A 25,068-nucleotide genomic window follows, 5' to 3' on the forward strand; every position below is an offset into this window, starting at 1 on the left:
TTTTCAATGGGAGTGTTTTTTTCAACAGATCAAATAAGATTGACTTTAGTCTGAAATATGAATAGAATATTTATTAACTATTTGGCAAGTAACAAAATACAAAAAGGCACATAGGAAAATGCAGTGGTTAATTAAACTGTGGTGCACACTTAACTTGTAAAAAGGTCTTCAATTACAGTTTTGTTTTCTCGAATTGAACCTGAGATTAACTGTCATATGTTGTGCACATTTGTGGGCGATTAATTGAAATGAGGACAACATGGGGTTGTGAGGTCACCCAGTATTAACAGGGCATCCACAGCCGTCCCCTCAGACTCTGTGACAGTCCCATTTCTCAGAGCCACCGCATCCCAAATACTGGTCATTGGAGGCAAAGCTTCTGGGGATAGGCAGCTTTCATCGTCTTCTAATGGCAGTGTATCACCATCACACTCTTCGGGTGAGAAGTACTGGAGATGTAGATTCTCAGGGCTTCTGTTAGAGGGCCTGTCCAGGGTCTGAGTCTGGTTCCAGGGCCCTTCATCATCCACCAGACTGACCGACTCCTCATCCATAGTGAGCAATGCGTTCGCTGCCTCCAGCTCCACATCAGACCTCAGTCTGGGCTCGTTCTGATGTTGGGGCTCCAAGATGGCCAACACAAAGAGCTGGTCCTCTCTATGAAAAAGTCCCATCTCTTCAGCTGGAGATGGTTTGGTGGTGGGAATGGACTGACACACTGATGGCTGGCTAAGGGTTGAGGTGTGATCACTTGGCGATGTCCCTTCAGGACAAGCCACCTGTTAGTTGGATTGTATATTATTAGGAATTTCTTTTGTATCTTTACAGACTCACAAAAAGTTGCCCATAAACACAGATCTAGGATCAGATTACTACCCCAGTCCTTCAGGAGGAAACCTAACACTGACCTTAGATCAGCTACTAGAGGTACATTTCATTCTACTTCATTCTACTTTACTTTATTTACCTGGGTGGAGATGACGGCAGTAGTGACCTCTGGATGACCAGGCTTTTGGTGATGGAGCTTCAGTAGGTTAGTTATAGCCTGATCCTCTTCCAGGCTTAGCTGGATCACAGCCTGACTCCGTCCCCTCTCTCTGGGCCTGGGGGTGATGGGCAGATGGGGAGGGTCCCTCCTCCAGGTGTGGCCACCCAGGTCTCTGGTAGGGTGGGCTTGTGATCTGAAGGGGTCAGGTCTGACAGGGGGGGCGGGGCAAGAGGACATGATGGGGCGAGGGGTGTTGAGTTGGAAGCACTCAAAAACCTGCCGTGGAGGGTAAGAAGGGAGGAGTATGGTTCATGTGCAGTTACTGCTTTTGTGTGCAAAATACACAAGTGGTCTGTTGTATATCCAGTGCATTATGTAAATAGTGGAGTCCTATGTAGCGCCAGGGTTGTGGGTTCGATTCCCACTGGGGACCAGTACAAAAAAAGTCTAAATGTATGCACTCACTACTGTAAGTCTGGATAAGAGCGTATGCTAAATTACTAAAATGTAAAATGAGAAACTGCTTCATTTAAAGTTTCATTTGTGATAAGTTCTGCTCATGACTACCTTCAACGACTGTAAGCGTTTCTACACCACCAGCAGCAGTGAAAACAGAGGATCTTCCTACGGTTCTAACCCCATCTCACTTCCACACCAAAACAAACTAAATGACCTCTCTACACTGTGTTCTACCGTCCCAATTTCTTTCCACCCCCACTCGCCCTGTCTGACTAGAGGGAGGCAATCTAATTACACTCCCCCAGTCTGTCTGATCCCCCTTTAATCCCTGAACAACCCCCCAACAAGATCCAAGTTGCCTCCCAAGTCCATAGACAGCCCACTCCCACCCCATCATGACCCCTAATATTCTCCACTAATCTCTAGTAAGCTGGATAACCCCACTGAAAGGGGGCATTTAATAGGTTGTGCTTTATGATTTTAATCAATACACGGGGAATGGTTTTGGGGGTGTACTCTCTCTTTCTGTTGGCATCTAGCACATTACAGTTATATACAATTAAGGCATTGCAAAAGGGCAGATGACTGCATAATTGATGAGCTGGATTATGACCAAAGATGCTCTCACCTGCAACTCGGTCACAATGTTCGGTACCCGTTGTCCCCGGCGCATGGTGGGGTCCGTGTAGAAGAACTCCGAGGGAGTCATAACTGGAACTGATGGGGGCAAATTGTCCAATAAACAAATATAGGCCTTGATTCATTTAGGAGGCTGGTCTTAAAAATCGGGATTCAGGAGTCAAAAGTGTTGATGAACGTTAAACAAATGATGAGAGTTTAAAAAACATACAGCCCTACTATTTCCAAGTCAACCCCAAAAGTAAATGTGTAATTTGAACCCTGGCTAATATGTACCAAATCCCAATCAAAAGTTAGCAGAGGGTCCAAGAGCTACATAAGGCACCTGAGAGGGGTGGTGGTGCACCTGTCCTGTCCTCACCTGGCTGTTGGTGGGGTCTCCAGGGGTACTGGGCCGAGCCCATGGCTGCAATGTACAGGGGCAGGAAGGAGGGGTGGTGAAGGGTCCTGTTGGAGAATGGAGGAAGGACCACCTGCCTTGGGCTCTGTTGTTGGAGGAAAGACAACACAGATATTGGAATAAGACAAAGGTATTGGCTGCTGATTATTTAATTTCAAGCATAATTGTCAAACCGCAAACACACCAGTCTAGACGATGGTCATGTTTTTGTGTAGTCTCCATTTACTCAGTTCATGCTTATTATTGTAGGCTACTACCTCGCAATTAAATTGTAGTGTGTTGTTCCAAATCTACTAAATTGTTACTTCTGTATCAGTAGGCTATAATTCTGGAAAACTCACATTGAACTTTGCAGAACTTCCATGTCTGTCGCTCATATCGCTGCAACAACTTTTCTATTTCACTACAACAAATATAATCTGAAAGGACCAGCAACGATCAATGCACAAAGAAAATAAGATGATAACTGTTTTGGAAGCTTCAACTATTTCGAATGAATTAGCAACAAGTTCTTAAGGTACGAAAACATGTTTGCTAAAGTTTTGTTGATTGAACCACAGGAGTCATAGACAATTGATGCGCATTGACATTTGGTAAATGAGCATGGCGCTACCTGCTGGCCATATCAGGGAGTAATGATTAGTCTCTGATTGAATAATATATTGTAATGAAACAGCAGGGAGCAGGTCTCGAACCCTCGACCTTCTAAGCCCGAGGTCCGGCGCGCTATCGACTGTGCCGCAAAAGCATGCTCGTGCGCCATAGTCGATTTCAGCGATTATAAACCCAGGGTCGTTACACTATGTATAGGCTACATCTAAATCCATTAAACCTACTTTCAATGGCGTATACGACTATCGAGATGCATTGTAGATCAGTGAAATTGCATATTAGCAACCGTTTTAAATCCGTGGTCAATTATGTTCTTAGGATAGGCGAGTATTAAAAAAAAATAAAGCAACCATACTGTCTGACTTTCCATCATGGGAAGAACACTGTGAAGACGTTGATCAAGGATCTCCAGCTTTATTAAATAAATGCCAACTGGATTTTACTTCAGGGAAGCTCATTCATTTAAATAGTTTTATAAAATATTGCTAACTTCTATAATAGTGATTCAATTTGTCATAAATTCTATTGCAGGGCAGTGATTGGTTACCAATTGATTCATTCTCACCCTTCTAGAGTTTCCTTTATACTGCTTGCAGTGTTTGTGGGTTTACAGTGGGTAAGACTTCTTCTAGCCTATGATACGTTTTATAATAACGTTTTTAAAACAATTGAAACCTGATTGGTATTACCTTTAATTCGTCTTTCAGGAATTGTTCAGGTTGAATGTCGGGATAGATGTCATGTGGTGTCTGCGTTCTTGGCATTTCCTGATATTGAACCTCGATTCGAAGCTATTGGTAAGTTAATGATGCATTTATTGACATGGTTTTGTTTCAATACATTTTAAGTGTAAACCTTTGACCTAAAATGTATTAAAATCAGACTTGACCGTACGCATTGAAACATTGAATCCTTTAACCCCATCTAGATGCTGATGGTGTTCATCCCATCACTAAGCAGTATGGGTCAATGTGGCTACATGTTCAGTATCCTCCCTCTGCCTGGCCATGTTGAGCTCAGAGCCTCCTACTTCTCCTGTCACCACTGTAGAACCTCAACATCTGATAACATTGATGTTGAATCTCTTTTCATAAAAATGACCCGTTCATTTTTTGGTGGTAAAGAAGTGCTAATTGGATGCATCTATCGGCCACCCGATTCCGACATTGGTAGTTTCATTGATATCCTTGCATCAACCTTGGATTTGATTAATAATGAAGATAAAAATGTGTTTTCTATTGGGTGATTACAACATACATTTATTTAAAAGTGAGAACCATTCACTGACATCAGACTTTTTGAATAATTTATACTCTAGCGATCTGTATCCCCTCATCTATAAGCCCACACGAGTGACCAGTTAGTTCACCCTCCGCCCTTATTGATAATATTTTGAATAATGTGGTTAATACAAGTATATTTTACATTGACATTTCTGATTACTTTCCAATTCTACTTCTCTTTGGCAGCTGGAAATGAACAGATGGGAATATTTAGTAGCATGAAATGTAGAATATTTAACTAAAGTAATTGTGAGCGCTTTAAGATGTTTAATTGATGATATTTCATGGAAAAAATAATTATAATCAGGCCGATGTTGAGTCTGCTTACCAGACTTTAACCTTGGTTTACAACCGGTCTCAAATAATCCAGTTTAAAAAATAAATAAAAATTGTATAAAACAATTCTCACAAATCCCTCTCCCCTAAATTCTGCAAATTTACTCACCTACTTTGTATATCCCCCCAAATATATTTTACTAACAAATTCCAAGAATCCTTAAGTAATAAGTCAACTTGGAAAATCGTTTATCAACTGTTGATTTCTAAAAAGGCATCTACAACTAACCCATTACATTTACGTCATTTAGCAGACGCTCTGGAGCGACTTACAAATTGGAAAGTTCATACATATTCATCCTGGTCCCCCCGTGGGAATTGAACCCACAACCCTGGCGTTGCAAGCGCCATGCTCTACCAACTGAGCCACACGGGACCACACCCATACCCATCTCAATGTATTGTTGGAAATAAGTCTTATAGTGATCCTAATGTTATTTCATGTGAATTTAATAACTTTTTTTGTGAATGTGGGTTCTTCTATGTCAATGAAAACGGATGGAAATCCCTTGGATTACATTAAGGGACATTTCCCTTCTCTGCTTCAGTTTGATCCCCCTGAAGTAAATGTAGGTGATGGTAGTATTGGTCATTTAAAGTTATCAGCAGCAGGGCATGATGAGATTGGTGCCTCAGAATTTTGATTTGGTGAAATCGGTGTCTTCCTCGATCACTGAGCTGCTAACATATATCTTCACCAAATCTATGCAAACTGGTATTGTTCCTAAAGATGAGAAAAATGGCCAGTTATCCACCTCTATAAATCTGGGGATCCAATATATTTTACAAATTATCACCCAGTATCTATACTACCATGTTTTTCAAAAAATCTTAGAAAAATTGGTGTATAAGAGAATGTTGAAACATTTAAATCAACATTTTATTCTATATGAGCACTAATATGGTTTTCATAAAAACTTCCACAGATATGGCTCTTTTGCAATTTGTGGATAAAATATTTACAACCCTTAACAACAATGAATATGCTCTTGACATCTATCCAAAGCGTTTGACACGGTTGATCATGAAATATTACTTTCTAAATCGCATTATTACTGTTTTCATGATTTATACATATAATTGGTTATATAGTTATATTTATGATAGAGAACAATTTTATAATTGTTATTCCTAATCTATATCAATGACCTTGCTGCTGTGTCTCCTACCGTACTTCCCATTCCCTTTGCTGACGATAACAATTCGATTTTATCACATAAGAATTTTGATTCACTAATTAATGAAGCCAACTCAGGCATGGCCAAATTTTCTGAATTGTTCCAGATAAACAAATGATCTTTATTGTGCTCACTAGTAAGAATAAGAAATATTGTAAAAAAACAACTAAATTATAAAAAGGCCAGAATCTCAATTTGCGGGAATGGAATGGAACAAGTCTCATACACTAGATTCCTCTGAATTCTAATTGATGAAAAGTTATCCTGGAAAGATCACATTCAATTTGTCCGCAGCAAAGTAATAGTCTGTTGGTATCATCATAAAGATTAGTGGTTTGGTTCATCAGGCTTGCTTCCTAACTCTTTACTATAGCTTAATTTACTCATATCTCATTTACTCTAATATTGTCTGGGCCAGTACATATGCCTCCTACCTACACAAATTACTCATCATACAAAATACATTTGCAAGACTAACCTCATTTAATTACCTGGCTCCATCTGCACTTTTGTTTAAGAAACTCAATATCTTGTCTATTTACGACATTAATGTATGCGAATTATGCATTTTCATCTACAAGTACTCATACCTTCCAGACAGTTTACCTAAACACTTCAATGGATTCTTCCAGGTTCATTCTAAAATTCATCTATACAACACAAGACACTGCGATAACCTTCACCCTTCCCACTGCCGCACCCCACAGTCAATTCTCTACCATACTCTGAAATTCTAATCTTCATATTTCCAAAACCTCACAATAACTTCAACTGAAGACTGGGGGTCAGCCTGATTAACCAAACTACTCAGTAATCTCCTCCATATAGCCTAATTCACACATTTTAAATAAAACAGTTTTTTTTGTGATTGGTTCGTCTGTACAGTTATAATTAGTGGGTTTTGTTATCTGTTTAAACCAAAAAAAAAAAAAAATGTTGTACTTACACTACCGTTCAAAGGTTTGGGGTTACTTAGAAATGTCCTTGATTTTGAGAGAAAAGCAAATTTGTCCATTAAAATAGCATAAAATTGATCATAAATACAGTGTAGACATTGTTAATATTGTAAATGACTATTGTAGCTGGAAATGGCAGATTTTTTTATGGAATATCTACATAGGTGAACAGAGGCCCATTATCAACAAACCATCCCTCCTGTATTCCAATGGCACGTTGTGTTAGCTAATCCAAGTTTAGCATTTTAAAAGGCTAATTGATCATTAGAAAACTTTTTTGCAATTATTTTAGCTCAGCAGAAAACTGTTGTCCTGATTAAAGCAGCAATACAACTGGCCTTTAGACTAGTTGAGTATCTAGAGCATCAGCGGCTTCAATTACCATCTCAAAATGGCCAGAAACAAAGAACTTTCTGAAACTCGGTCTATTCTTGTTCTGAGAAATGAAGGCTATTCCTTGCGAGAATTTGCCAAGTAACTGAAGATCTCGTACAATGCTGTGTACAACTCCCTTCACAGAACAGCACAAACTGGCCCTAACCAGAATAGAAACAGGAGTGGGAGACCGGGGCCTCCCACTCAGTTGTGCACCGGGGCCTCCCACTCCTGTTCAGCAGACATACTCATGACAAGTCAACTTACATTCTAGCAAAACCCTTTGCATTCACAGAAGACATTGTTTCTATAGCATGTCATTGTCCGTTATAGCAAATGTGCTCAGCTATGCAGGCCGTGTGCCACTTCAAGTGAAGTACTAGACAAATCATGTCTACAGAGGCTTTGTAAGTTATAGAATGATTAAGGGGGATTTTGTAGTTGAGCCATTCATTTTTGGACAAATTTTGGAATATAACTTAATGCCTCGAGCTTGCTTGACTCAATATCTCGTAACACTAGCCTCAACATGGTTAATTATTTTGATCTCATGGTCACTCCTTGCTACCAAAAAGCAGTCTATGACTCCAAATGCTTGAAGTCAGGTCCCATCCTGCAGCAGTTGACCAAAAGTGGCAGGGTGGCCACGGTTAGAACTGCTGATCACCCCTTAAAGGCCAACATGCATCTTAAGTGACTGAGATGAAAGCATCACACACAAAGCATTTACCAAGCCAATTTAATGTTCCCAAATAAAGTCCTCACTTGTGATATAATCCCCAAACTGGATGCAGCCACACCAATCAGGACAAGGTACAGATTGTAAGAATATATTTATTAAGAACCAGACTTAATTACATTCACAAACACCGCAATCACTCCCAATTCAGTCAGTTGTTTCATTAGTTCCTGTGGAGAGAATAAAATCAAGTTATAACTCAAGAAATATGACGTGTAGAACAGATTTCTCCATCTCATACCATTGTATGGAGAGTGACTGGGGTCTGGGCCTAAGTGGTTCCTGTAGGTTGGTTCATTTGCCAGCTGAAGACTTTGACATATTTAGCCCTAGGCTGGATGCCAGGCATGTCCCTCCCAGGACTCAGGCCTGTGTTGGAAGTAGTTGTGGAGGTCAACGGTCTTCTGGTGGTGGCGAGGGTAGTGGGTGGATAGGTGGGCTGAAATACTATGATTGGACAGAGAGTCAGGTGTAAAAAGCTGTAGCAGTTACCACCCTTTTCAGCTGCACAACATCCAAAAACTTACTTTTTACAGGAACTCTAGTCAAGATGGTACCAACTCCTGGAGAGTCTGCCTCAAACTGCCAATATGCAAACAGCTTGTATAGGTCACTCAGTGGATAGACACACCGAACGATCATCCTAAAAAGAGAACTGAACATTAAAGCCACAAGTGCCTGTAGTGAGAGAGTTGACTGACGTGAATATTTATTTCAACCAATGAGGCAGTAGATTATTAGTGAAGTCACGTACACAGAGGCAGTAACCCTGGTTTCGAATGGTGCTTTCACAGATTGGCTCTTATGCTCAACGTTGATCTCATTTTCGTAGGTAACGTGCTGATGGTCAACCTAACAACAAGAGGATGTCACAAGCCTGAACATAATTCAATGACAATCAATAAACTGTTGCAAGCCATGTCTACAAACTAAATGGTTGTTCCCTTGTCAGGCCTCATGAGAAAGACATCTGTCAGTCAGAATATTAATTTAAATATTCAGCCTGTATGCTGACGGTTTGAGATGAAGGCTTGCTAATCTCGAGGACCGATTCTGCGCCTGAACCAATGACTGGATGCATTGATAACAGCAGTAGTACCGGTGTTTTTTTTGCAGATTATTTGGACGCATCAGGATTGGGCAATGGTGGTACATGAACAATTGGGATGGTAGACATGTGAAATTAGGGGGACTTTAGCTGAGACATCACACTAGAAGAAGTGGCAATTTCTAAGACAAATGTAACCAGACCTAAGTTATGCAGCTGAACAAATTAAGCAAGATTATTTCTGGGTTAACAGATTAGACGACAAACTTTTATTTGAAGCAGTCACTGGTAGGGCCAGTCACTTGATCATTTTAAGGATTAACATTTCATGGGTTGGACAGTTATACCTGGACCCTGGTACCACAGGTGTGGAGTCCAAAGCTAAAGAGAGCCCTGGTGTCATCTGTCTCTTGAGGCCTGCAGGTGGAGTCCAGGAGAAAGGTTCTGTTGGGTTCAGCTCCAGGAATAGCCAGAGTCACATCAGTAACCACTGTCACCACCCCTTTAGTGGAACACACTAGAGAAAGTTGTGTTAAAGCTGGGCTAGAACAAAGTGAATGATCGACACTATAAACAGTCAGGCAATACATTAAGCTGCAGGCAAAGATGGAGGCACTAGTAGTTACCTATGACCTCAGTAGTCTGGAAGAAACAATCTTTGGCCAAGGAACTCTTGACCTCCAAGGTCTTCGGAACTCTTGAGAGAATTTCAAAAGTGCCACGGAACTGCTTCAAATTGATGTCCTGGAATAAAAAGAGCAGGTACATTTTAAATAATTATAACTCCTACTTTACCCAACGACAAGTCAGTTTAAGCACTTGACCAATGAGCATCTCACCTTATAAGTGTAGCCAACAGTGAAGAGGGGCACTTCCAGGGTCAGACTCTTGCTGTCATTCTGCATGATGTATCCACGCTTGGCTGCCAGATTTGTGGTCAGAAGGTATGGGCCAACACCCACCTCCCACAGGTAGTCAAATGGCTTATGGACCATCTGGAAACTGATGCTTTCCTCATTGCAGACGCCTTTGAAGACCGGAGGAACTGACGAAGAAAAGATCGGCCCAATAGTTTAGTCAATAGTGCCAAGATGACATCAGGGGTAAACAGTGGTAGATAGCTGGGCTGCGTCCACGTTAGGCAGAACCAGAAGGCTAGGAAGACCATTGTGAGAATTATCACTTCCAGCCCAGGTCTCTTAATAAAGTTAAAATCAACTTACAGACATCATTGAACTGAGCCACGACTGAGGCCAGGTAGTAGTAGGGCTCCTCCTGAGGCAGGATGACCAAAGTGTAGTTGATGTCCAACGAGAACTGAAGAAGCCCCTCTACAGAGTACTATGGATATGAACACTCATTGAGAAACAAAATCTTACATCCACACAATAGGGGAAGTTTAGGGGAGGAACCTTGGAGCTCCTCCAATGAGAAGTCACGGGGAAATACTGAGAAAACCACAGTAGTTCATTAAATAGTAAACATAAATATTTCTTTACCAGTTTTTGAACAACGGCATCCTCAAATGGCACCCTGAGAATGTAGGCATGTAGGGTACTATTGGGCTGGGGGACCATGGTTATGACGAGGCCACTTTTAGTCGCCTCTAGTATGGTGAAGTTGTGACCATTGAGCTTCACAGCCACCAGGTCAACATCGTATGAGAGGTTCCCCAGGTAAACAGTAAACACACGATCCTCAAGGACTGTTTCTGTGGTGGGGAAGGACAACAGGGTCATTAGCAATCATGGCCACTTCGGATTGGCTAGTAGAACTCCTTACGGTTAATGATGGAGGTGTGCTGGATCAGAAGGGGTGTGTTCATGGGCCTGTGGAGGCGGAGTCTGGTCTCCACACCGCAGTCATCAAGAAAGGTTTGTTCATAGTAGAGACGGAACACATAGAACTCATGGTACATGTTGTCCATCACAAAGCTCTGGAAGAGTTGAAACAGTTATGAAGCATCTGCATTTAGGTTACAGGATACAAAGTAGAATATTCAAGGTGTACAGAAGACTTGAGCGACTGAAGCCATTTGCAGCTTCTCTGCTTCAGAATACAAGATAAACGTCTGCATGTGAAGGGCAGATGCGGGCCTAGTATGCTACTGACTTTTCTGTATCCTCCGGCAGCGTTGAAGGGGATGCTGATCTGGACAGTGGTGTCACTGATGTCCATGCTGTAGCCTCGCTCTGCTGTGATGGGCTTATCCAGGAGCTGACCATCCACCCCCATTGAGATCTTGATGCTCTCCAACCCAGAGAGGCCAGAGACCAGCGGGGACAGCAGCGTGGGGGTCTGCCAGACCAGCCCCACCCCATCATACATTCCTTCATCTGGAAAGATTACAAGTGTTAAGACCCAGTGAGCAATTCTGCCTCTGCAACTGATTGATCGAAACATCTCACTGATCTGAAATAACTTCATAGGTGAAAGTAGTATTTGCTTAACTGAGCCATCACTATTGCTTAAGACAATCCAGTCCCTTCAGGTCTGAACCTTGATTATGTGGAGCCTGATATTTCACTGGAACTTACTAGTGCTGCACGCAACAATCCAGTCCACCATCATAACCACCCATCTCTGCCTGGAGAACAGTATGGGATGGACCACCTCCACCACTGAACCATTCACCTGGAATTGAAGAATGGATGAAGTGTACTTGCCAACAGTACAAAAGGAGGCATTTCAGTAGTCTAAATAAGCAGCTTCCTTACCATCAAACATTACGCAATGTAAGACCCTCTCAGAATACAGCCACCAGTCTAGGTAGTTAAATTAAGCAAGCCTGACGACACAACCAAGATAAAGGAAGCCATTGAACAGGACATTTAAATCCTCACCATGGAGACAGACCCCATGACAGAGCCTGGCGTGTAGGGCGAGCGGAACACCAGCCTCCCCTGGGTGAGGTGGAACACGTAGCCCAGCTCCCGAGCCTCTGAGAAGGACATGGGAATCAGCTGTTGCCCCTCCTGCTGGAACATCACCTGCCAGGTAGACGTGGCAGAGCTGTGGGCCTGATGGGGAACAAGAGACAGGGCATGCATGGTGGTATTGGGGACAAACTGGTGGAGCTCATCTAATTGAGAATTTGCCAAATAGCCTTTAGCTTACTGTAGCAAGGGCAGCAGTCCAGGCATCCGTTGTTGTACCAGATAGACAGGACACGTCACTCCTCATTGACACCTACAGTGTAACATAACACTCTACTATAAAAATACACATGCCCACCTCCACGAACCCTGGATACACATTCTAGATCCATGCATCAGTACCTCCATATAGTTCTCCTCACAGCTGACTTCTCTGGGGGACCAGGGTAAAGGGAGGGAGCAGGTTGCATTCACAGTGTAGGTGTTTCCCACTCCACTTGCAGCAGTTGTGATCAAGTTAAAGCTAAAAGTGAACACCTCATCGTCCTAAGATACAAAAAGCAAGACCTTCAACTGAGATATTTGGTAGCAATTTAACTAGAAAATAGTGGGCACAGATATCAATTTAATGTCTACTCCTGTTCACTGTAATTTCATTGAAATGGAAATGTTGATTTAACCAGTGGGCCCATGGGTTGTGGCTTCGAAAAGACCACAATGCACAGAAGATATGAACCTGGTTGTCAGTGTGGCAGGAGAAGTAGGAGGCTCTGAGTTCAGCATGGCCAGGCAGAGGGAGGATACTGAACATGTAGCCACACTCTGACCCATACTGCTTAGTGATGGGGTGAACGCCATCAGCATCTAGATGGGGGTAAAGGACTGAGTCAAACCAAATGATTTGAATATGGTCATGTCCAATACAGAATACAAATATATTTCTTCCTAATTGGTCCAACAGGCACAGTGAGAGACTGAAATATACTGCAGGGAGAGACTTCCTGTCAGCACCAGCTACCAAACACTGGCCAAGACATGGCCAAGTTCATGAGCTGACCAAACCTGATTTCAGGCCCATTTTGCATCAGAATTAAGGTTAAAAGCCTACTTACCAACCGCTTCAAAGCGAGGTTCATTCCCAGCAAATGAGAGTTGGGTTGTTACCAACAAGTATCGAGCCCGACACGCAGTCTCAATAGCCCCTATATAGACCCACAAGGTGAGAATCTGAAGGGTGGAAGCTAAATGATTCTGACCCACAATACCAGTGTTCTATATCTTGTATAAAAGGCTAATCTGATCCAATTTCAGTTTCTTACCTCTTGGAAGGTCAGAACATCTTACACTAGGCCATACAGACAGGAGTACAAATACTCTAAGAAAAACATAAGCACAGGTCAACAAAGTGTGCTAGTGTCAAAACACTTACTCAAACATTTATGCCCACCACCAAACTTACCCCAACCAACACCCAAAAGCCATTGCCACTGAGCAGTAGAAATGTATAACCAGGAACAGCTAGTAAACTACACCTGCTAGACAACACAACATCAACTACCACGTACTGACAGTTTCCTAGACAAAACAACAGTTGATGAGTAGAATGTTCTCTCTCTGGCACTTTTGTATGGTGGTGGTGCTGTGATTGAGGTAATTAATTAGCTAATTGGGTGGCATGGTTGGCCAGCTTGCCAGAGCCTAGGGGCGCAGCTAAATAGTCTGAAGTTGATTCCTCTCCTCATCTCCTCTCCTTCCCCCTTTCTTAGGATGTGTTTTCCATCTCCACTGAACAACAATATAAACGGATCATGTAAAGTGTTGGTTCCATGTTTCATGAGCAGAAATAAAAGATCCCAGACGTTTTCCATACGCATGAGAAGCTTATTTCTATCAAACTTTGTGCACATATTTGTTTACATCCCTGTTAGTGAGCATTTCTCCTTTGCCAAGATAATCCATCCACTTGACAGCTGTGGCATATCAAGAAGCTGATTAAACAGCATGATCATTACACAGGTGCACCTTGTGCTGGGGACAATAAAAGGCCACTCTAAAATTTGTCACACAACACAATGCCACAGATATCTCAAGTTTTGAAGGAGAGTGCAATTGGCATGCTGACTGCAAGAATGTCCACCAGAGCTGTTGCCAGAGAATTGAATGTTCATTTCTCTACCATAAGCCGCATCCATCCGGCCTCACAACCACAGACCACGTGTAAGGCGTCGTGTGGGTGAGTGGTTTGCTGATGTTAACGTTGTGAACCGAGAGCCCATGGTGGCGGTGGGGTTATGGTATGGGCGGCATAAGCTACGGACAACGAACACAATTGCATTTTATCGATGGCAATTTGAATGCACAGAGATACCGTGATGAGATCCTGAGGCCTATGGTAATTTGACCCCACTTCAGGATGCTGGCCTTCTAGGCAGAGTTTCAAAGGAAAAGCCATATCTCAGACTGGCCAATAAAAAGAAAAGATTAAGATTGGCAAAAGAACACAGACACTGGACAGAAGAACTCTGCCTAGCAGGCCAGCATCCCGGAGTCGCCTCTTGACTGTTGATGTTGAGACTGGTGTTTTGCGGGTACTATTTAATGAAGCTGCCAGTTGAGGACTTGTGAGGCGTCTGTTTCTCAAACTAGACACTCTAATGTACTGTACTTGTCCTCTTGCTCAGTTGTGCACCGGGGCCTCCCACTCCTGTTTCTATTCTGGTTAGAGCCAGTTTGCGCTGTTCTGTGAAGGGAGTAGTGCACAGCGTTGCACCAGATCTTCAGTTTCTTGGCAATTTCTCACATGGAATAGCCTTCATTTCTCAGAACAAGAATAGACTGACGAGTTTCAGAAGAAAGTTCTTTGTTTCTGGCCATTTTGAGCCTGTAATCAAACCCACAAATGCTGATGCTCCAGATACTCAACTAGTCCAAAGAAGAGCAGTTGTATTGCTTCTTTAATAGGCACAACAGTTTTCAGCTGTGCTAACATAATTGCAAAAGGCTTTTCAAATGATCAATTAGCCTTTTAAAATTATAAACTTGGATTAGCTCACACAACGTGCCATTGGAACACAGGAGTGATGGTTGCTGATAATGGGCCTCTGTACGCCCATGTAGCTATTCCATTAGAAATCATCCGTTTCCAGACACAGTAGTCATTTACAACGTCTACACTGTATTTCTGATCAATTTGATGTTATTTTAATGGACAATTTTTTTGCTTTTCTTTAAAAAACAAGGACATTTCTATGTGACCCCAAATTTTTGAACGGTAGTGTATATATTGTGTATAGTTTTTTTGTGGCGTGGCTTCCAACCATACCATTTAAAAATATATATATTTTTATCTTCATTGTTATTTATTTTCTTTGGTGCAAGTTGCTCACTGCTTTTCTACCCTCTTAGGAGGACAAGGTGTTCACCTTTAACTTCAACTTGTTCATGACTAACGACAGTGGAGACAAGCTACACCATATCTAAAACCTGGTCTCCTCTGCCCTAGTCTCCAGAGAAGTTAGCTGTGAGCACATCACAGAGGTACTGATCTATGTCAGGTATCTATGGTTCTATACTGAACCAAAGTATAAACGCAACATGCAACAATTTCAAAGATTTTAATGAGATACAGTTCATATTATTTAAAAAAATATATATTTTACCTTTATTTAACTAGACAAGTCAGTTAAGAAACATTCTTATTTTCAATGACGGCCTAGGAACAGTGGGTTCAACAGATTTGTACCTTGTCAGCTCGGGGATTTGAACTTGCAACCTTTCAGTTACTAGTCCAACACTCTAACCACTAGGCTACCCTGCCACCCCATAAGGAAAGCAGTCCATTGAAATAAATTCATTAGGCCCTAATCTATGGATTTCACATGAATGGGAATGCAGATATGCATCTGTTGTTCACAGATACCTTTAAAAAAAATATATATATATATTTAAAGTAGGAGAGTGAATCAGTAAACCCATCAGTATCTGGTGTGACCACCATATGCCTCATGCGGTGCGACACATCTCATAGAGTTGATCTGGCTGTTGATTGTGGTCTGTGGAATGTTGTCCCACTCCTCTACAATGGCTGTGCGAAGTTGCTGGATATTGGAGGGAACTGAAACACGCTGTCGTACACGTCGATCCAGAGCATCCCAAACATGCTCAATGGGTGACATGTCTGGTGAGTATGCAGGTCAAGGAAGAAATGGGACATTTTCAGCTTCCATGAATTGTCTACAGATCCTTGCGACATTGGGCCGTGCATTACCATGCTGAAACATGGGGTGATGGCGGCTGATGAATGGCACGACAATGGGCCTCAGGAGCTCGTCACAGTATCTCTGCGCATTCAAATTACCATTGATATAATACAATTGTGTTCATTGTCCATAGCTTATGCCTGCCCATACCATAACCCCACGGCCACTCTGTTCACAACGTTGACATCAGCAAACCGCTCACCCACAAGATGTCTACCATCTGCCCGGTTCATTTGAAACCTGGATTAATCTGTGTAAAGCACACATCTCCAGCATGCCAGTGGCCATTGAAGGTGAGCATTTGCCCACTGAAGTTGGTTACAACACCAAACTGCAGCCAGGTCAAGACCCTGGTGAGGACTACAAGCATACAGATGATCTTCCCTGAGATTGTATCTGACAGTTTGTGCAGAAATTCTTCAGTTGTCTAAACCCACAGTTTCATCAGCTGTCCGGGTAGCTGGTCTCATACGATCCCGCAGGTGAAGCCGGAGGTCATGGGCTGGCGTGGTTACACGTGGTCTGCGGTTGTGAGGCCGGTTGGACAAACTGCCAAATTCTGTAAAACGACGTTGAACGCAGCTTATGGTAGAGAAATGAATATGTAATTGTCTGGCAACAGCTCTGGTGGACGTTCCTGCAATCATGCAAATTGCACACTCCCTCAACTTGAGACATCTGTGGCATTGTGTTGTGACAAAACTACACCATTTAGTGTGGCCTTTTATCCCCAGCGGTTTAATCAGCTTCTTGACATGCCACACCTGTCAGTTGGATGGATTACCTCTGCAAAGTTGAAATGCTCACTAACAGGTATGTAAATAATTTGTGCACATCACATTAAATAAGCTTTGTGTGTATGGAAAATTTAACAGCTCTTATTTATGCTCATGAAACATGGGACCAACACTTTACATGTTATTTATATTTTTGTTCAGTTTGTCCCTATACCCACAATGTATTTGTCTGAAGTGGGTAAACTGCCTACCCTCTCAGCAGAGGCAATTTTACACAAACACATGCAAAACAGGTAGCCTACATTAAATATAATACGAGTTCAATCAAAACGTCGACACCCTAGTTCATGAGCTGTCCATAAGTCAATAGTTGAATGCTTGGCGTCTTCACCGATCATGCGACAAAACTACCTTTCATTACATTGTTTCGTAATTAAGCATTTGAATTAGAAAATTGAACTTGCGATTCCTGGATCTCTGAAAATGCCAGTCACATTTGTCTCACTTTGAGAAAAGTTAATGTACACACAAATCCAAAAATATAGGCCTATGCCATTGCACAAATGCTTCTAACCAAAAGCCAACTATAGGCCATTGTCGGATGATTGGATGCACATCTAGCTGTAGGCATCTAGCTGTAGGCTAGTTGTCTGGAGCAATTTAGCCAGTCAAAAGCAATTCTGATTATCAAAGCAACTATGCTGACAAGTAGCCTGTTAATGACACTTCCATCAATGAACAAGCTTGAACACCACCAACTTCAAAGATTTTAAATTGGCTGATGACCTTCTACCAGGATATGACTTGTGCCACCTGTTGTAGTGCAATCTAGACCTATGTCACGTTCTGATGGGACCAGTTACAATTTAGCATTTCAATGACATGCAACTTGCAAGGTCAGAATTGCAAGATCAGAATTGCAAGATCAGAATAGCAAAACCAGAATTGGGGTACCTATTAACAGCCTTAAAGCATCCATGTAAAACGTTTATAACTTGACAGTGTATGAGCCTTAAATTCTAGGCATAACCAATTCAGACTCATATTCTAGCAACACCCTTTGAAGTCACAGAAGACGTTGAAACGGCATGGTAATAAAAGCAGCAATAGCCTGTCATTGCTCTGTCAACAGAAGCTTTGTAAACTGTAGAATGATTAAGGGGTAATCTGTAGTTATGCCATTCATTTGAACAATTTTTTTAATATAACTTAATGCCTCGAGCTTCCTTTACTCCATTTCTAGTAACACTAGCCTCAACATGGTTCATTATTTTGATCTCATGGTCACGCCTTGCAGTTTAAAATGCAGTTTATGAATCCGAATGCTTAAATATTCAGGCCCCATCCTGCAGCAGTTGACCAAAAGTGGCAGGGTGGCCACGGTTAGAACTGCTGATCACCCCTTAAAGGCCAACATGCATCTTAAGTGACTGAGATGAAAGCATCACACACAAAGCATTTACCTAGCCAATTTAATGTTCCCAAATAAAGTCCTCACTTGTGATATAATCCCCAAACTGGAAGCAGCCACACCAATCAGGACAAGGTACAGATTGTAAGAAAATATTTATTAAGAACCAGACTTATTTTATTTTAAAAAACACCGCAATCACTCCCGATTCAGTCAATGGTTTCATTAGTTCCTGTGGAGAGAATAAAATCAAGTTATAACTCTTCAAGAAAGAACAGATTTCTCCACCTCATACCATTGTATGGAGAGTGACTGGGGTCTGGGCCTAAGTGGTTCCTGTAGGTTGGTTCATTTGCCAGCTGAAGACTTTGACATATTTAGCCCTAGGCTGGATGCCAGGCATGTCCCTCCCAGGACTCAGGCCTGTGTTGGAAGTAGTTGTGGAGGTCAACGGTCTTCTGGTGGTGGCGAGGGTAGTGGGTGGATAGGTGGGCTGAAATACTATGATTGGACAGAGAGTCAGGTGTAAAAAGCTGTAGCAGTTACCACCCTTTTCAGCTGCACAACATCCAAAAACTTACTTTTTACAGGAACTCTAGTCAAGATGGTACCAACTCCTGGAGAGTCTGCCTCAAACTGCCAATATGCAAACAGCTTGTATAGGTCACTCAGTGGATAGACACACCGAACGATCATCCTAAAAAGAGAACTGAACATTAAAGCCACAAGTGCCTGTAGTGAGAGAGTTGACTGACGTGAATATTTATTTCAACCAATGAGGCAGTAGATTAGTGAAGTCACGTACACAGAGGCAGTATCCCTGGTTTCGAATGGTGCTTTCACAGATTGGCTCTTGTGCTCAACGTTGATCTCATTTTCGTAGGTAACGTGCTGATGGTCAACCTAACAACAAGAGGATGTCACAAGCCTGAACATAATTCAATGACAATCAATAAACTGTTGCAAGCCATGTCTACAAACTAAATGGTTGTTCCCTTGTCAGGCCTCATGAGAAAGACATCTGTCAGTCAGAATATTAATTTAAATATTCAGCCTGTATGCTGACGGTTTGAGATGGAGGCTTGCTAATCTCGAGGACCGATTCTGCGCCTGAACCAATGATGGGATGCATTGATAACAGCAGTAGTTCCGGTGTTTTTTTTGCAGATTATTTGGACGCATCAGGATTGGGCAATGGTGGTACATGAACAATTGGGATGGTAGACATGTGAAATTAGGGGGACTTTAGCTGAGACATCACACTAGAAGAAGTGGCAATTTAAGACAAATGTAACCAGAACTAAGTTATGCAGCTGAACAAATTAAGCAAGATTATTTCTGGGTTAACAGATTAGATGACAAACTTTTATTTGAAGTAGTCACTGGTAGGGCCAGTCACTTGATCATTTTTAGGATTAACATTTTATGGGTTGGACAGTTATACCTGGACCCTGGTACCACAGGTGTGGAGTCCAAAGCTAAAGAGAGCCCTGGTGTCATCTGTCTCTTGAGGCCTGCAGGTGGAGTCCAGGAGAAAGGTTCTGTTGGGTTCAGCTCCAGGAATAGCCAGAGTCACATCAGTAACCACTGTCACCACCCCTTTAGTGGAACACACTAGAGAAAGTTGTGTTAGAGCTGGGCTAGAACAAAGTGAATGATCGACACTATAAACAGTCAGGCAATACATTAAGCTGCAGGCAAAGATGGAGGCACTAGTAGTTACCTATGACCTCAGTAGTCTGAAAGAGACAGGCTTTGGCCAAGGAACTCTTGACATCCAAGGTCTTGGGAAGTCGCGAGTGAATTTCAAATGAGCCGTAGAACTGCTTCAAATTGATGTCCTGGAATAAATAGAGACGGTACATTTTAAATAATTATAACTCCTACTTTACCCAACGACAAGTCAGTTTAAGCGCTTGACCAATGAGCATCTCACCTTATAAGTGTAGCCAACAGTGAAGAGGGGCACTTCCAGGGTCAGACTCTTGCTGTCATTCTGCATGATGTATCCACGCTTGTCTGCCAGATTTGTGGTCAGAAGGTATGGGCCAACACCCACCTCCCACAGGTAGTCAAATGGCTTATGGACCATCTGGAAACTGATGCTTTTCTCATTGCAGACGCCTTTGAAGACCGGAGGAACTGACGAAGAAAAGACCAGCCCAATAGTTTAGTCAATAGTGCCAAGATGACATCAGGGGTAAACCGTGGTAGATAGCTGGGCTGCGTCCACGTTAGGCAGAACCAGAAGGCTAGGAAGACCATCGTGAGAAATATCACTTCCAGCCCAGGTCTCTTAAATAAAGTTAGTCAACTTACAGACATCAATGAACTGAGCCACGACTGAAGCCAGGTAGTAGTAGGGCTCCTCCTGAGGCAGGATGACCAAAGTGTAGTTGATGTCCAATGAGAACTGAAGACGACCCTCTGTAGAGTACTATGGATATGAACACTCATTTAGAAACAGAATCTTACATCCACATACTAAGGGAGAATCTCAGGTCCCCAAAACCCATTGGAGAATGTTTGAGGGGAGGAACCTTGGATCTCCTCCAATGAGAAGTGTCATGAGAATTTTCAATCCCAATGATAATAACAATCAATTAAGCTTTGACCAATTCAAGGTTTGTAAGACCCTGGGTTTAATATTAATAATTAGGCCAAGACACAGCTTATGCAAAAGGTACGGTCCTTTATCCACGAGAAGGTGCTGAAAACTCCTACAAATGAATCTGTTCCTCCCTGGGTGAAGGAACTTTCTCCTGGCCTTCGTCACAGTACCAAAACATGTCTTTTGTCAGTTCCTCTTTATCACACACAAACAATGTTCCCACTGTCTCACAATATTCTAGTATTATGTCTAAACTTCTGTAACTATTAGGGTGAAATACTTAATTAAGTCATTACTCTTAATGTCATTCAGATTCTCTTATCATTACTTTAAACATAAATTCCCTTATCAAGAAGTCATGAGGAAATGCTGAAAAAAACAGTAGTTCATTAAAGAGTAAACATAAATATTTCTCTTTACCAGTTTTTGAACAACGGCATCATCAAATGGCACCCTGAGAATGTAGGCATGTAGGGTACTATTGGGCTGGGGGACCATGGTTATGACGAGGCCACTTTTATTCGCCTCTAGTATGGTGAAGTTGTGACCATTGAGCTTCACAGCCACCAGGTCAACATCGTAGGAGAGGTTCCCCAGGTAAACAGTAAACACACGATCCTCAAGGACTGTTTCTGTGGTGGGGAAGGACAACAGGGTCATTAGCAATCATGACCATGGCACTGAAGAGCCACTTCGGATTGGCTAGTAGAACTCCTTACGGTTAATGATGGAGGTGTGCTGGATCAGAAGGGGTGTGTTCATGGGCCTGTGGAGGCGGAGTCTGGTCTCCACACCGCAGTCATCAAGAAAGGTTTGTTCATAGTAGAGACGGAACACATAGAACTCATGGTACATGTTGTCCATCACAAAGCTCTGGAAGAGTTGAAACAGTTATGAAGCATCTGCATTTAGGTTACAGGATACAAAGTAGAATATTCAAGGTGTACAGAAGACTTGAGCGACTGAAGCCATTTGCAGCTTCTCTGCTTCAGAATACAAGGTAAACGTCTGCATGTGAAAGGGCAGATGCGGGCCTAGTATGCTACTGACTTTTCTGTATCCTCCGGCTGCGTTGAAGGGGATGCTGATCTGGACAGTGGTGTCACTGATGTCCAGGCTGTAGCCTCGCTCTGCTGTGATGGGCTCATTCAGGAGCTGACCATCCACCCCCATTGAGATCTTGCTGCTCTCCAACCCAGAGAGGCCAGAGACCAGCGGGGACAGCAGAGTGGGGGTCTGCCAGACCAGCCCCACCCCATCATACATTCCTTCATCTGGAAAGATTACAAGTGTTAAGACCCAGTGAGCAATTCTGCCTCTGCAACTGATTGATCGAAACATCTCACTGATCTGAAATAACTTCATAGGTGAAAGTAGTATTTGCTTAACTGAGCCATCACTATTGCTTAAGAGAATCCAGTCCCTTCAGGTCTGAACCTTGATTATGTGGAGCCTGATATTTCACTGGAACTTACTAGTGCTGCACGCAACAATCCAGTCCACCATCATAACCACCCATCTCTGCCTGGAGAACAGTATGGGATGGACCACCTCCACCACTGAACCATTCACCTGGAATTGAAGAATGGATGAAGTGTACTTGCCAACAGTACAAAAGGAGGCATTTCAGTAGTCTAAATAACCAGCTGCCGTCCCATCCTGCATAACCCTGGTTTTAAACATTACGCAATGTAAGACCCTCTCAGAATACAGCCACCAGTTTAGGTAGTTAATGTCAAATTAAGCAAGCCTGACGACACAACCAAGATAAAGGAAGCCATTGAAAATGACATTTAAATCCTCACCATGGAGACAGACCCCATGACAGACCGTGGTGTGTAGGGCGAGCGGAACACCAGTCTCCCCTGGGTGAGGTGGAACACGTAGCCCAGCTCCCGAGCCTCTGAGATGGACATGGGAATCAGCTGTTGCCCCTCCTGCTGGAACATCACCTGCCAGGTAGACGTGGCAGAGCTGTGGGCCTGATGGGGAACAAGAGACAGGGCATGCATGGTGGTATTGGGGACAAACTGGTGGAGCTCATCTAATTGAGAATTTGCCAAATAGCCTTTAGCTTACTGTAGCAAGGGCAGCAGTCCAGGCATCCGTTGTTGTACCAGATAGACAGGACACGTCACTCCTCATTGACACCTACAGTGTAACATAACACTCTCCTATAAAAATACACATGCCCACCTCCACGAGCCCTGGATACACATTCTAGATCCATGCATCAGTACCTCCATATAGTTCTCCTCACAGCTGACTTCTCTGGGGGACCAGGGTAAAGGGAGGGAGCAGGTTGCATTCACAGTGTAGGTGTTTCCCACTCCACTTGCGATCAAGTTAAAGCTAAAAGTGAACACCTCATCGTCCTAAGATACAAAAAGCAAGACCTTCAACTGAGATATTTGGTAGCAATTTAACTAGAAAATTGTGGGCACAGATATCAATTTAATGTCTACTCCTGTTCACTGTAATTTCATTGAAATGGAAATGTTGATTTAACCAGTGGGCCCATGGGTTGTGGCTTCGAAAAGACCACAATGCACAGAAGATATGAACCTGGTTGTCAGTGTGGCAGGAGAAGTAGGAGGCTCTGAGTTCAGCATGGCCAGGCAGAGGGAGGATACTGAACATGTAGCCACACTCTGACCCATACTGCTTAGTGATGGGGTGAACGCCATCAGCATCTAGATGGGGGTAAAGGACTGAGTCAAACCAAATGACTTGAATATGCTCAAGTCCAATACTAAATAAAAATATATTTCTTCCTAATTGGTCCAACAGGCACAGTGAGAGACTGAAATATACTGCAGGGAGAGACTTCCTGTCAGCACCAGCTACCTAACACTGGCCAAGACATGTTTAGATGCCAAGTTGAGCTGACCAAACCTGATTTCAGGCCCATTTTGCGTCAGAATTAAGGTTAAAAGCCTACTTACCAACCGCTTCAAAGCGAGGTTCATTCCCAGCGAATGAGAGTTGGGTTGTTACCAACAGGTATCGATCCCGACACGCAGTCTCAATGGCCCCTACATAGACATACAAGTTGAGTATCTGAAGGGTGGAAGCTATATGATGCTGACCAACAATTCATACAAGTGTTCTATAGCTTGTATAAAGGCTCAGCTGACCCAATTTAAGTTTCTTACCTCTTGGAAGGTCAGAACATCTTACACTAGGCCATACATACAGGAGTATAAATACTCTGTAAGAAAAACATAAGCACAGGTCAACAAAGTGTGCCAGCATCAAGACACTTACTCAAACATTTATGCCCACCACCAAACTTACCCCAACCAACACCCAAAAGCCATTGCTCCGTAGAAGTGTCTAACCCTAGCCAGGAACAGCTAGTAAACTACACCTGCTAGACAACACAACATCAACTACCACGTACTGACAGTTTCCTAGACAAAACAACAGTTGATGAGTAGAATGTTCTCTCTCTGGCACTTTTGTATGGTGGTGGTGCTGTGATTGAGGTAATTAATTAGCTAATTGGGTCGCATGGTTGGCCAGCTTGCCAGAGCCTAGGGGCGCAGCTAAATAGTCTGAAGTGGATTCCTCTCCTCATCTCCTCTCCTCCCCCTTTCTTAGGATGTGTTTTCCATCTCCACTGAACAACAATATAAACGGATCATGTAAAGTGTTGGTTCCATGTTTCATGAGCAGAAATAAAAGATCCCAGACGTTTTCCATATGCACGAAAAGCTTATTTCTATCAAACTTTGTGCACATATTTGTTTACATCCCTGTTAGTGAGCATTTCTCCTTTGCCAAGATAATCCATCCACTTGACAGCTGTGGCATATCAAGAAGCTGATTAAACAGCATGATCATTACACAGGTGCACCTTGTGCTGGGGACAATAAAAGGCCACTCTAAAATTTGTCACACAACATAATACCACAGATATCTCAAGTTTTGAAGGAGAGTGCAATTGGCATGCTGACTGCAAGAATGTCCACCAGAGCTGTTGCCAGAGAATTGAATGTTCATTTCTCTACCATAAGCCGCATCCATCCGGCCTCACAACCACAGACCACGTGTACGGCGTCGTGTGGGTGAGTGGTTTGCTGATGTTAACGTTGTGAACCGAGTGCCCATGGTGGCGGTGGGGTTATGGTATTGGCGGCATAAGCTACGGACAACAAA

The 25,068-nt window shown here is 42.7% G+C and overlaps 1 protein-coding gene across 1 annotated transcript; it reads right to left on the reverse strand.

Annotated features, from left to right (window-relative positions):
• Nucleotides 1-239: 239 nt before the first annotated feature.
• Nucleotides 240-23,818, reverse strand: LOC120049521. Its single transcript, XM_038995773.1, has 34 exons — nt 23,803-23,818; nt 23,473-23,600; nt 23,148-23,282; nt 22,987-23,058; nt 22,713-22,889; nt 22,383-22,479; nt 21,958-22,181; nt 21,627-21,780; nt 21,328-21,539; nt 20,616-20,733; nt 20,233-20,438; nt 20,020-20,137; nt 19,741-19,910; nt 19,140-19,199; nt 18,878-19,028; nt 13,002-13,091; nt 12,626-12,753; nt 12,292-12,435; nt 12,131-12,202; nt 11,857-12,033; nt 11,551-11,647; nt 11,126-11,349; nt 10,796-10,949; nt 10,513-10,724; nt 10,237-10,354; nt 9,853-10,058; nt 9,640-9,757; nt 9,361-9,530; nt 8,720-8,817; nt 8,500-8,608; nt 2,448-2,571; nt 2,076-2,164; nt 968-1,264; nt 240-779 (listed from the first exon to the last, which is right to left on the reverse strand). Exons 1-34 carry the CDS (start codon nt 23,816-23,818, stop codon nt 240-242), a joined length of 5,205 nt encoding a protein of 1,734 aa, XP_038851701.1.
• Between the last annotated feature and the right edge of the window lie 1,250 nt (nt 23,819-25,068).

Source organism: Salvelinus namaycush, chromosome 6, assembly GCF_016432855.1.
Source record: "Salvelinus namaycush isolate Seneca chromosome 6, SaNama_1.0, whole genome shotgun sequence".
Taxonomy (NCBI): domain Eukaryota; kingdom Metazoa; phylum Chordata; class Actinopteri; order Salmoniformes; family Salmonidae; genus Salvelinus; species Salvelinus namaycush.

Excerpts from the sequence above, each read along its gene's own strand:
- LOC120049521 (XM_038995773.1), bottom strand. Across the intron at positions 20,138-20,232 it reads CTGTTGGCTACACTTATAAG|GACATCAATTTGAAGCAGTT; the intron begins GTGAGATGCTCA and ends TATTTATTCCAG. Across the intron at positions 19,911-20,019 it reads TCAGACTACTGAGGTCATAG|TGTGTTCCACTAAAGGGGTG; the intron begins GTAACTACTAGT and ends AACTTTCTCTAG.